The following is a 12,532-nucleotide window of genomic DNA, read 5'->3' on the forward strand; positions in this document are numbered from 1 at the left end:
GGCAGCATACCATAGCAGCATCACCCGATTGATGGCTGATAGTTGTATGTTGCTAGGATTAGCAGTGGGCCATTGAGTTTGAAGTTAGCCCAGCTGCTTGACCAAAAGGAGAAGAATTAACCTTTGGACCCCAGTGGAGATCTTCTCATCTCTGTACTACTGCAATCCTGACCTCTCTCACATCAACCTCTTTTCATGTGGCCTGGATCCATGTGTTCAATCACTGATTCATATAGTATGCATTTATGCCACATGGCCCAACAGTAGCTACATCACATATATGCAACACATCAAATGCACATTACATATAAATAAGCTAGAGGTCTAGTCACACTGTTAGGAGGAAGTGTGGTTGGGATTTAGTGGTGTGTTTTGTCAAATCATTTTTAGGCTCTTTGTGCGTCTATACAACGCACAAAGTGAGTCTCATGGGTTTGACAAGGCTGTTACGACTGCCTGACAAAAAATGTTGTAAAGTATTTGTAGGTCAGCGAAATGTTTTGCAGAAATATTTGTGGATTCCATCTGATTTTCCCAGCCCCATCAGCCTTGGATTTTCTAAAAGAGATTAAATGTAATGACTGGTTTCATGCCTGTGTGTGATTGAATATGATTATGGTGCTATTATTGAATCGGAAGTTGATTTTGCTTGTTTATTCAGACCTGATATTTACTTTCTTGCTTCAAGTAGTGTCTAAATATCTCTGTTTTGTCCTTTTCAGGGATGCCTCTCAAAGATGGCAGCCTGCTCCTGGTTCGAAGGCATCCATGTTGGTGAAGGTAAACAGCATGAGCCGTAACCAGCCCAGCCCAGCCCTGCAGCAGCAGAACCTCCAGCACTGTGTGACCAGCAAATCCAACACCTTCACCCTGCATCCCTCCACCAACAAGCCCCAAGGAGGACACATTAGCTCCACCCAGGGATATAAAACTGCTCCCTCTGGCAAAATGGCAGCTGACACACGTCAGGCCCATCACCTGAGAAAAGCCAGCAATGGCAGCTTCTGTTTGGTGACATCAGAAAGTAGTCACCCCAGTCCGCTCCTTAACAGGTCACAAACCAGTACACCACGCCCCATCTCTCCCCAGTATGGTTGCACCGCTCCAATCTATGATGAGCCAGTTTCAGCGTGTCCCATATATGATGAACCCCCAATAGACATGGAGGTAGAGGGGGCGCACCTGTACAATGGACAATCTCTGTCTCGCCTAACACCTACACATAGCCTTCAGAAGCCCAGAAACCCCCAGCCCCCCCATCCAGGATCCAGGCACAGAAGGAATCCTTCCTCCTCTGACTACAGCCCAGCTGGTCTGGAGTGCATCAAGCACATGGTGAATGTGGACCCCAAACAAGGGCTCCTATCTGGCTCTCCTGTACCCACACGCTCCCCTTCCCCTTCATCCAGGCCGGATCCTGTCTTGACCCAGCCTCAGCCATACACCCAGCTACAGGCCCACTCTTTGCCCCAACCTCGAGGGCAGTTAAAGGACAGAGAACCAGGGACCCCAGGTCCAAGCACACTGGACAAGAAACATAACTGGCGGGTTCTGGAGGCCACTGTGCAGCGTGCCATGGAGGCACGACACAGCAGGCAGAGCAGCCAGGCCTCGCAAGACTTCCCCTCCTCGACCCCGCAGGCCACAGCAAACTATCAAGACTCTGGTTACTCCACTGGGCCCTCCCCAAGTCTGAGGAGAAAGAGCAGGAGGAGGGTATGCGCTGGTGGCGGCGTAGGTGGCAGGCCGGGGTCAGTCGGCAGCAGCGGGGAGCTGTGTGCCCTCAATGAGAGGCTGATGGCTGAGATGAGGGAAGTGGTGAGTCGCTCTAACACCATGAGGGAAGTGAGAGCAGGGATGGAACCGGACATGGGGGAGAGGGTCGTCGTACCTCGAACACGCTCCCCTGCAGACTCACTCAGGTGGTATGTGGGAGGGTCAGCAGGCACATGCGCATCTCGAGAAGACCTCACTGGGGCCGCCCGGTCACTGAATAGGGCAGGTAACCAGGGCAACCCTGCCCTGACCCCTGTGGAGATACCGGGGAGGCAAAAACGGACATATGAAAAGGTGGACACCCTGGAGATGAGTGTGACCAGCCAAGTTAGTCTTTCCTCGCCAGAGACCCCAGGGCCACCCTCCCAGGTAACAACAACCCGTGTGTGTATATGTGTCTGCGTGCGACAGAGAGAGAGACAAACAGCAGAAAGTTGGTATTAATGATAAAAAGTGGTGTAGTTATATCGTAAGCTAATCCTATACTTTGACACTTAGTTGTCTGAAGAACAGCCCGTCTGTGCTGTTGTGTGGTCTGTTAAACCCCAGAAGGTTTGCTTGGATTCAGCTCTGTTTGGTCTGGGAGAGCTCTGACTACTGATGTCTCTCCAGATTCTCGATCAGATTAGAGAAGAATTCAGTCGTATTTTGTCAAACGAGGCCAAGTCAAGCCTGAATAAAGCATCTGTGTGTCAAGGGAAATTTAAGGTACCGTGTTTGTGTTATCGAGTCTGTCCAGTCTAAAGAGAGCTGTGAGTGGATAAATGGACATGTCCACTTCAGAGGACACAAATATTGTTTGGTTGAGCAGAAATATTCCTCTCGATTATTCGGGCAGTTAACATTTTTAAAAGCCCAAGAGGGCTCAATAGGTTTGTTTATATTTTGAACAGAGCACTAAAATAAAGTGAGACACGTGTGTATGGACTATTGACTCGAGGAGAACTTAGAAAAAGGACACGTAATCGAAGATGAAAGAGCTATTTGTCTTCTAAATACAGTTATATAAGTAGCAGCATGTGGAGCCAATTCCAAGTTCTGCTACTTCTAATCTCCAAATCCCTTCTTGCAACAGATTCACAACCCATACATTAAAGCGCTGTTTTCCAAACCAGTCCTACTGAACCTCAGCAGCTATAATAATGAATATCTGATTCACCAGGGAGCTCTAGGATAAAAAGAGTTTGTCTAATCTGTCTCTCTGAAAAGAACACAGAGCATTTTGTGAGTAATGCCTCTTTCATTCCAATCTTGAACACCTAAATCTCCCCAGGATATAGGCAGGCTGGGCACCGCTGACTGCAATGGCCACGGTCCCAGCATTACCTGTCATCCTCTTACCACCGTCCATCTGCCTTGCACTGCATGTGCTGTATACTCATATGCCAGCTCTGTGCTTGGGCATCTTGGGCCCATGCCAGGCCAGAGAGATTCAGGACATGGCTCCCCTTGGTCAGGAAGGAGGGCCACTGTGGCCCATATGGCTCAGGCTTGGCATGGAAGATGAGGATGAAGAGGAGGCCGACTGGTACTGAGGCTTATTGGTACCACTAGCATAGCTCTAGCTTGTTAGACAACAGCCAAGGAGCAGTGAGCGGGCCCCCTAAGTCTGTCCTGGAATGTTATTCAGACCTGCTGTTATACCACTCACACACTCACAGATTATGGTTTGCTACGAATGAGCAGCTCTACATGTTCCATATTTGAACATGCTGTTCTTGCTGAAAGACCTTTTGAACCTTACTTCAAAGGATGCATTGCAACTTTGACCATTTCCTCAAAGAACATTAATAATTCATGTTTTAATAAACTTGGAGCACTTTCCACTGTTTCATTGTTGTGTCCAAATCCAATAGCATGACTAAATTACCACCCTGTTCTGATGTATATGTCCCTATAGTTCAAAAATTGTCTTTGTTGCTTTTGGACTTCTGGCAGTGACCTCTGTGTCACCCACCCAAACATCAGCTCAGTGCAACTGGTGAGACTGTTGCCAAAACCTGACCTCAGATCTGCTCCATTTGATCGAGAAACCAAAATCTAAAGTCCAGCTTTACTGGCACTCGTCAGCTACACATTACATCAGGGTCTCATTGCATTTAATGTTCCATTAATACATTTGAGCTTTGATTCTGGCTTGGTTTTCGTGTTGTTCCTGGCCGCTTGCTGAGTATATCTGGGTTACTGGTTTTCTCTATTAAGGGAGCTGTGGTGCTCCAAATGGTCGTAAAGCCTGCCACAGGGATTACAGGGGTGTCTTGTGTAGAGCGTAGGTTAGGTGAGGATGGTGTAGGCAGGGACAGGGGTAAGGATTGTAAGGTAACTATCTGCTCACCTGCGGGCTGAGAGCAGGGTTCATGAGGATTTGGGACTTTTTGTCCCAGTAAAATTCTTTTTGGGCATTAGGAAATGAATGAACCTGCAAGTATTTCCCCTCGAGCCAGGGCACTCCAGAGCGTTCCTCCACACTAGGAGGAAGGCAGCTCTGCTTAGCCAAGACTATATAGCTGCACACTCACATAGACACACACAGCTTGTACCTCTGCTGCACTCTTGCCTCACCACCTCTGTCTCCTCTTTCCCCGCATCTTGTTCCTCTGCAGGTGAGCACCCTAGAGCTGCAGGCCCAGTTGGAGAGCCGAAAGAAAGGCATGGTGGATGGCCGGACTGCTTCCCTGGGCCCCCACCGCCCTGCCAACCATGACAACAGAGAAGGAGGTGATGGGGCAGGAGGGAGAGCGCTCTCCTACGCCACCCTGCGGCAGCCCCCGCCTCCTGACACAGGCATGGAGGACTGGGCCAGCAAGCACCTCAACATGCACAAGCAAGGCCTGTTCCGTCGCCGTGTCTCCATCGCCAACATGCTTTCGTGGAACCGCGGCTCCATCAAAAAGCCAATGCTAGTCACCAGCAACCGAGCTGTCAGGAAGGAGGCCTGTGAGATGTTCAAGTTGGTGCAGGCCTATATGGGAGACAGGCCGTCGCGCCTGGATCGCCGCCATTGCGCCCTTCTCATCATCACAAAGTGCTGGGACATGCCGGGGCTGCGGGACGAACTCTACGTGCAGCTGGTGAGGCAGACCACGGGCAATGGCAGCCCCAGGAGCCTGGCGGCAGGCTGGGAGCTGATGGCTGTCAGCTTGGCTTTCTTTGCCCCCTCGCCCAAGTTCCGCTGCTACTTGGAGGGCTACATCCAGAGACACACGGAGCCCACCAGCGACAAGAAATGTGAGTCTCAGACTGAGCAAGAGGGTGGGTCATCTTTTCTTTCTTATGTGTTGTCTGATAATCAGCATTATTTATGTAGACCGGAGACATGTCTGTTTTTTTTAAGTTAAGTATTCTTCTATCCCCTTTCATTGGAATTTGAAATAAATTGTCAAAAAGCGCACGTTAGAGAGTACAGTGCTGTTTGTGTGCCTATCTGACTGACCAATCAGAAATTTGACTTTTGCTGTTTTCTCTGTTTCATAGTGACTCAGTTCATAATGGAACAGCAGGAGCTAAAGCTAAAGAAGAACTCCAAGTCCAGAAAGAAGAGAAAACAGAGCACAGACGAGGAAGAGGGTAAATCTTTTGTACATTTACTTGCTCCTCGGTCCAAAACAATGCTTTAAGAACATGGGATCCTCTTTTTTTCTCATTTGTACAAGCTTATCTGTTTGACAGAGCATGAAGAAGGTAGGGGAGGGAGCCTCATAGAAGTTTCCTACTCTCTTCAGAAGCCTTCTAGAGCCATTACAAATCAAACATATCGCTCCCTGTAGACGGTCCGCTCCGAGTGGGATGGGAAATTCGGTACTGTGCAGCTTGTCAGAAAAGAACATGCTGATGTTTGCATACACAATGAATCGATTTCACAGAAAGTTGAGCTGAGGGAAAAAAATATGTGGGAGGAGAATTTCAGAAAGTTCAGCACGCATACAATGGACCACACTGTGAGTCATCTTAGCTGTCCCTCTGGTGACTCGCATGTCAGACGGCTATCTAAGAGGTTACCGACTCATCGGCACGTGCCTTTATATTGGAGCAGACCACACTGCCAGCTCTGATGATGATGTCATAAGAGAGAAACCCCATCGTCTCACGGTAGACACCACAGCAGCGACCTCACACATTATACACAAGTGACTCAGACTAACGGCCAACTGACTAAGAGGTCACAGAGAAATGCTACGGATCATCTCTGACTAACCGTAAGGGTCTTTAAAGGGAGTTATCAGTCAAAGTCAACTCCAAGAAGTCATGTACGAAAATAGCATAATGAAAGCTTCTGTTTTCTTGATTAATGTAAGGAGCTCTGACAAGTTCATTGTGTCTTACCAGAGCAACATGCCGCTGCAGGCAGGACAGGAATGGAAGTCGCATGTGGAACATTGACTAGAGGCCTCTTGTCAGGTCAAACAAGATAAGGCCTCTCAGGGGTGTAGGTCATCTTAGAAACAACTAGACTGGCACTCAGTAGAGCACTCACCTCCACCACATTGGAGTCCCATTAAAGGTCCATGAATTATTCTCGGTGAAATAAAGGAAAAAGTTGAAGAATACCCACACGAGTGTTTGAGTAAATGAAAAATAAATCCTGGATCTGAACCCTGATCTGGATCCCCCCTGACCCAGACCGCATCATTCCACCAAGTGGTGTCGTGTTTTTGTTGTTCAGTTGAGCTGCATCCGCTGAGCAGACAGGTGTCATGCCTGGTACAGTACATTGAAGCTCATAATGAGCTTGTATTTCTCTTGGGCTTTGGTTGCCTAGTTGTTTTCATGACATCAAAGTTGATGTAAATAAACACACCACCAGTAGTGATCAAACCCCTTCTCACACTACAGCGACGGGCTCTGCACTCTGTGTTCTCAAACTAAGTTGGAGACTCTATGTTCGGAGCCCTGGGAAAGAATTCTCGTGTCTATGCCAAGATCAAGGGTGAATTATTGGCATGATTTCTCTAATTAGATATAATTATAGTCAAACTTGGTCAGTTTAGCAGAGGTTGTGAGCGTGCATTCATGGAGTCACCTGTTTGCTATAAATCTTGGGCTTGAGTGTAAGGAATATTCTTAAAGTGTTTGTAACATCTTGAAATCCTGTCATAGTTTGTCCATCTGGTCCTGGTTCGGATGCCTCATACAGTGGAGCTGCTAGGAGCAGGCAAAGACCTCGTGAGAGCTTTGTGTTTTAGTATGAACCAGTAGTAAAAGATGTCCGATTCTTTATGAGTGCACACGATGACCTAACAGTCAAGGTTTTCTCTCTGCTTATACTTTGAGGAGAAGAAGTGCAGAGAAGTTCTTTCCTGGACAGATCAGGTTATTCCACTACTTGAGTCTGAAGTACATCCGGCCTCCTTTAGTCGAGTTCACTTCTGACATAGATCTTGGCTCCACAGTAGCTACCTAGGGCAGGGAGCAGACAGGGAGCCGCTGTCTTTCTCATTTTTCTCTGGAGACCTTTATGTCTGTGTACACTGATGAATCACCTGAGCGTTGGATGTGTAGGCCGGATCCTGCCTCTAAGGCTTTTGTTCAACAGCAGTAAATCTTCCCTCAGCCTGACAGTTTAGTCGTGCCTGTTCTAATCCCCATATGCCAGAATCACACCGTCAACATGTCTGCCTGTCTTTCACACTCTATCTGACATCTGTGGGAAAAAAACTCACTGCCTGCCTTGTTTGTGGGAAAGAATTTAAATCATTTATTTTGTGTGTTTAGTAATGCCTGATTCTTAAGGGTTTTTCTAAAGATCCTTACAACGGTATGTATCTTGTTTCTTGTGAACTTGAGTCTCATTGTTCCACTTCTCTTCTTTTGCCCTGCAGGCCTGCCTGTCAGCACATATGCCAAGTTCTGCTATCGGAAACTACAGAAAGTGGCCATCACTGGTGGTAAAAAGGTAAACTGGAAGAAATATCAAATATTTTAGCTTTAGATGTTGCATTTTTGGTTTCACATTCACGTCATAAACATAGGACATATGGCTGAGAAAGTTAATTCATGTCTGAGTCATCGTAGATACTGTCATAGAGAGTCATAATTACAGGTCTACTGACACAGTCACAGGCAAAACATAAACACAGACCCAGTACAGCTGCAGACGCAGCAATAATTGGTATCATAGTCCCTGACGTACCCAGGTAGTAAACCTGCTCCTTTCCGTACCTCTCCCCCCTCCAGGGTCTTCGTAAGCCCACACTGGAGGAAATCGACCACAGCAGGCGTGCCATCATCACCCCCTCCCTGTTCGGCAGTTCTCTGGAGGAGGTGATGGAGAGGCAGAGCGAACTCTTCCCAGACAGAAAGCTGCCCTGGGTGCAGATTCAGCTTTCCCAGTACGTCCTGGCTCTGGGCGGGGCTCAGACAGAGGGCATCTTCAGGTAAGACAGACCCAACCCAGCCAGAATACCAGTGAGCAGTGTGAGAGAAGGGGGAGAAATTAGAGAGGGATTTTATGAACAGAGTGTGTGTGTGTACTGCATAGTATGTACAATGTATATAAACACGTGTGTGTGGTCTCCTACACCCCCTAATTTCAAAGCAGGCTGTGTACAAACACAGCCTGCTTTGCGTCTGAGACCAGCGCTGTTTAATTTGATACTTCATAATATGTGTTTACTTTACTGCTTAAGCTTACAAGCATGCTGGAGCAAACTGTGTTTGTGTTAGGTTCTCCCCAGCAAATTGAATTCTCTACCAGCTCGACTTGTTTCAGAAACTGTTCCTTGTCGTCAAACTTTCTACATACTGATCTCCATGTGATCTCCAACACTGGTTCTACACTGGGACTTTCCTTAACAGTCTGTTGTTTGGTCACTTTATGTCCTTCTGGCTTTGTTTTGCTCCGAAAAGCCACTGCAAACAGAGAACACAATACTTTCAGCCACTAAGCCATTTGATACCAATTGGGTGTGCACGTTTAATGGATTTGCCATAGGGCATGAAGATGGTGTAATGGTAGGATTAGAGCTCCCTCTTGTGGCCGCTGAGTGTAACTGACGTGTGTCTTACCCTCAGAGTGCCTGGAGACATTGATGAAGTGAACGCACTGAAGCTCCAAGTGGACCAGTGGAGGATCCCAGAGAATCTCTCTGACCCTAATGTACCTGGTGAGGAAGGGATACGTGTTTTATGAGGTGATGGTTTTTTTCTGCGTTTGCAGTTTGAACATACATATTAAATACTGTGCTCTTTGTTCAGCCTCTCTAATGAAGCTGTGGTATCGGGAGCTGGAGGAGCCGCTCATCCCCATGAACTTCTACATGCAGTGCGTCAGTAACTGTGACGACCCAGTGGCGGCCATCGCCGTGGTGCAGGCTCTTCCTGAGCTCAACAGGCTGGTGCTGTGCTACTTCATCCACTTCCTGCAGGTAACCACCATGTTGCTGTAGATGTACAGTCCACACAGACGTAACTCTTGCATTAATGTACCCTAACCAGAGTCCCTGTTCCACTAACACATTTAGGATCAAAACTGTACAGGTGGTTTGCACTTGATTTATCTTATCCTATGTGTTTTTCGTAAGTTAAGCATCATGGAACCGTTGTCCTAGAGACTGATTCATTTTAATTAAATCGTATGCAGCCGCGAAAATAAACAAACAAAAATAATTACAAATATATAACCACTGAAACCAATGTAAACCCTGATTACAAAATATTAATAATTGAATATGACTCACGACTGACTCATCGTAGGTCAAAGGTCAGTCTGTGCTCATTGGCTGCCCTCTCTCCTTACATCCTGATTATCTCCAGGTATTCGCTCAGCCATCCAATGTGGCCATCACCAAGATGGACGTGAACAACCTGGCCATGGTGATGGCGCCCAACTGCCTCCGGTGCCAATCCGACGACCCGCGGATCATCTTCGAGAACACGCGCAAGGAGATGTCCTTCCTGCGGATGCTCATCGTTCACCTGGAAACCAGTTTCATCGAAGGGGTGGTGTAGTTGCTGTAAACCGCCCAGAGTGCTGGATCAGAATCTGCAGTTACACACACTTACAATCATACATTAAACACTGTCTCTGTTCAGATCACACTGGAAACTCTGTGGGTGAGACATTACACCTCTTGCGACATAAAGCGTTTGAAAACAGCTTGGACTTCGGACCACTGTGCTCTCCTGCTATGATACAGAGAGACGTTACACATCACCACCTTAAGTTCCACTTGTTTTTCTTTGATGCTAAGGACGGCTTTAAAGTGGTTCACTGTAATATTTTCTAACCGCGGCATGTGAAAATCGATTTATTCTACTTTTGTTTCTTACACAATGGGTAGTGTTACCCTCACAACTGACAACTAGGCTATGTAAAGTTAGAGTCTTATAGTATTTTCTTCATATGTGTTCACTCTGTGCGTGTGTGCGTGTGTGTGTGTGTGTGTGTGTGTGATTGTCAGTGTGAACGAAAAGACACTGCCCTATTTTATCATGTACAGAAAATAGAAAATATGAAAAATAAAAGAACTCTTGTAACGGTGTCTTATTAATAAGCTTGCCTGTGCTGTTTTTGAGTGTCGTCCTGATGGCTTGTCTCCTCGTATATTTCATTTTACTGGACGCAAGAAAATGCGTTACCACAACTGTTCTGACAGGAGCACAGAGTCCTCGTTTCCAAGCACACACAGGAAGGATGTGCGGGAAGCTCTTTTTAAAGGATGGTGGTGATTTTCTAAACCAACAAATTGGGACTTGCTTTGATTTGTATGATTCTGAACACTCAACTGAAGCCATCCGGGAGTGTGGTAATTCGACGTGATGTCAGTGATGTGGGAGACTGGTTGTTCAACTGATGATACTCTTTCTCTATTATCTCTAAAAAGCCTCAGTTGGAATTGTGTTCTCTTTAGTTTGTGGTCTGTTTGTTTTCTTTTTTTGGCTCAGGTCTCATGATAAAACGGGTGTTGGATGTGATAACTGTACTCGGCCTCCTTCACGGACTGAACATACGATTCATCTGCCACAAAGCCCTGTACTGAGAATGGAGTTTTGTTCAACTGTCAAGCACTATGAGAATGTAGATTAAGCTCTTTGTGTCTCCTCTCAGACTTTGCCCATGTAAATAAATGCAGTGTGTAAATAGTATTAACTCCCCTGAAGTGTATTATTCTAATGAACCAGGTTATGGGTGAGGTTAATGTCGCCGTAAACAGCAATAAACTACAACTCTTTTTGTAATTAACTGTTAATTTCTCTGCTGTAACCGCCTGCCTTTTGAACATAGGACTGATTCAGACCACTTTCCATGTATGTATATGTGTTTTTGCATACCTTCTTGTTAAAATGTGGAATGACTGTCCATGAATAAAGGTTTGTTCAATTGTAGACGAGATGGTTTGTGCTTATTGTTGTCTTTATAGTGATTGTAGATGAGATGATCCAGGGAAGGAAGGATGACGTGCAACAAAGACCTCTGGCTGCATGGTCAATTTGAATACTGGTCACTCTATCATTAGCTCAGCTGTGGCTGTAACAAACAGGGTTCTTACGGTCATGAAAAACCTGGAAAAGTCATGGAATTGTTAAATGTTTAATTCCAGGCCTGGAAAAGTATTAAATTCCAAAAGTTTTGGAAATTTGTTATATTCATATTTTCATGTCGTTCATTTACGATGAGTTTTAAATAATTAATATGCTTTTAAAAGAAAATGTTAAAAAAATAAGCAGGCATACTGTCTCATACTAATTGAAAAGTTCGGTGGGGAAGCAGGTGGGATAATTCACTATGCCAGGGAAGTGTAGATTTAACCATGCTTGGCTACAAATGGAAAAGTACATGCCATGGATTACAACAGACAAAGACCTCAATCAAACTATTGTCTCATTGATTTGTGTAAATTAAGGTATACTGTATGCTTTGAAATTCTCATTGTTAGCTTAAATACTAAATTTTGTCACTTTTTCATGTATACACCAAGATCTCACAAAATTTCGGTCATCGAAATATGGTTTAAAGTTATTGAAAATTCATGGAAAAGTCACTGAAATCCATTGGTCAAAATGTGTAAGAACCCTGAACAAAGACCTTCCTAACGCATTACTGTATATGCCACTATATATTATTGTATATCACATTATATACAGTATGTACAAGAGAATAGTGCCTGTCTAATTCCACAGATACTCCCCTCTCTATCTAAGCAGTAGCCAAGGTCAGGTTATAGATAAAGAGCCAACCAACAGTGTTTTGTAGTGTCTGCATTGAGGGACTTTCATATCTAACTCAGATGCTCCAGACAGAGAGGCACCAACTTCAACTCTTTTGTGTATTACCCCAGGGGCCAGATGTTAGGACACTATGTGATTTAGGAACGCATACTTTCGGCTAAACAATCCAATAGGATGGGAACACCTACATGTTACATAAAGAGTGACAGCAATTCTAGCCATTCATGGATGTGCTGTTAGAATGGGTGATGCAGGTAGAGGAAGATATACTGGGATCTTAAGACTGGGTGACAATTGCTCATGTTACACAGCGGTTGTATATTGTTCCACCTTCTGATCTCATTGATGCATCAAGTCTACATTAAAACCTTCTGCATAAAACAACAGCTGCTACAGAGTTCTCCTTTCAACAGCTTCCAGAGAACTTCTTCTGGAGGCTAGTCCGACATATTTCTTAGAAAGGAATTTGCTATGTGTTACACAATCAGACCTATTTGTCTCGTCTGGTTTTGCATCCAGTGTCAAAACATGAAAGTCTCCCTCCTCTGTATCGGCCTGTGCACAGATGAGCATAAGCAAACAGACGCAA

General features: G+C 45.6%; 1 protein-coding gene across 5 annotated transcripts in view; it reads left to right on the forward strand.

Annotated features, from left to right (window-relative positions):
- The window catches only part of arhgap46a (Rho GTPase activating protein 46a), a 30,557-nt gene extending 19,457 nt beyond the window's left edge, over positions 1-11,100 (forward strand). For 4 of the 5 annotated variants that reach the window (XM_053433049.1, XM_053433064.1, XM_053433072.1 and 1 more), the window contains 8 exons: positions 723-2,145; positions 4,380-5,028; positions 5,251-5,343; positions 7,596-7,669; positions 7,951-8,150; positions 8,788-8,879; positions 8,971-9,140; positions 9,529-11,100. In XM_053433049.1, the coding sequence (XP_053289024.1) occupies positions 723-2,145; positions 4,380-5,028; positions 5,251-5,343; positions 7,596-7,669; positions 7,951-8,150; positions 8,788-8,879; positions 8,971-9,140; positions 9,529-9,723 (2,896 nt within the window). In that variant the 3' untranslated portion in view covers positions 9,724-11,100. The remainder of the gene's footprint in view (positions 1-722; positions 2,146-4,379; positions 5,029-5,250; positions 5,344-7,595; positions 7,670-7,950; positions 8,151-8,787; positions 8,880-8,970; positions 9,141-9,528) is intronic. The other variant, XM_053433057.1, reaches the window with a different exon arrangement.
- The last annotated feature ends 1,432 nt before the right edge of the window (positions 11,101-12,532 follow it).

This window comes from Pleuronectes platessa, chromosome 2, assembly GCF_947347685.1.
Source record: "Pleuronectes platessa chromosome 2, fPlePla1.1, whole genome shotgun sequence".
NCBI lineage: Eukaryota > Metazoa > Chordata > Actinopteri > Pleuronectiformes > Pleuronectidae > Pleuronectes > Pleuronectes platessa.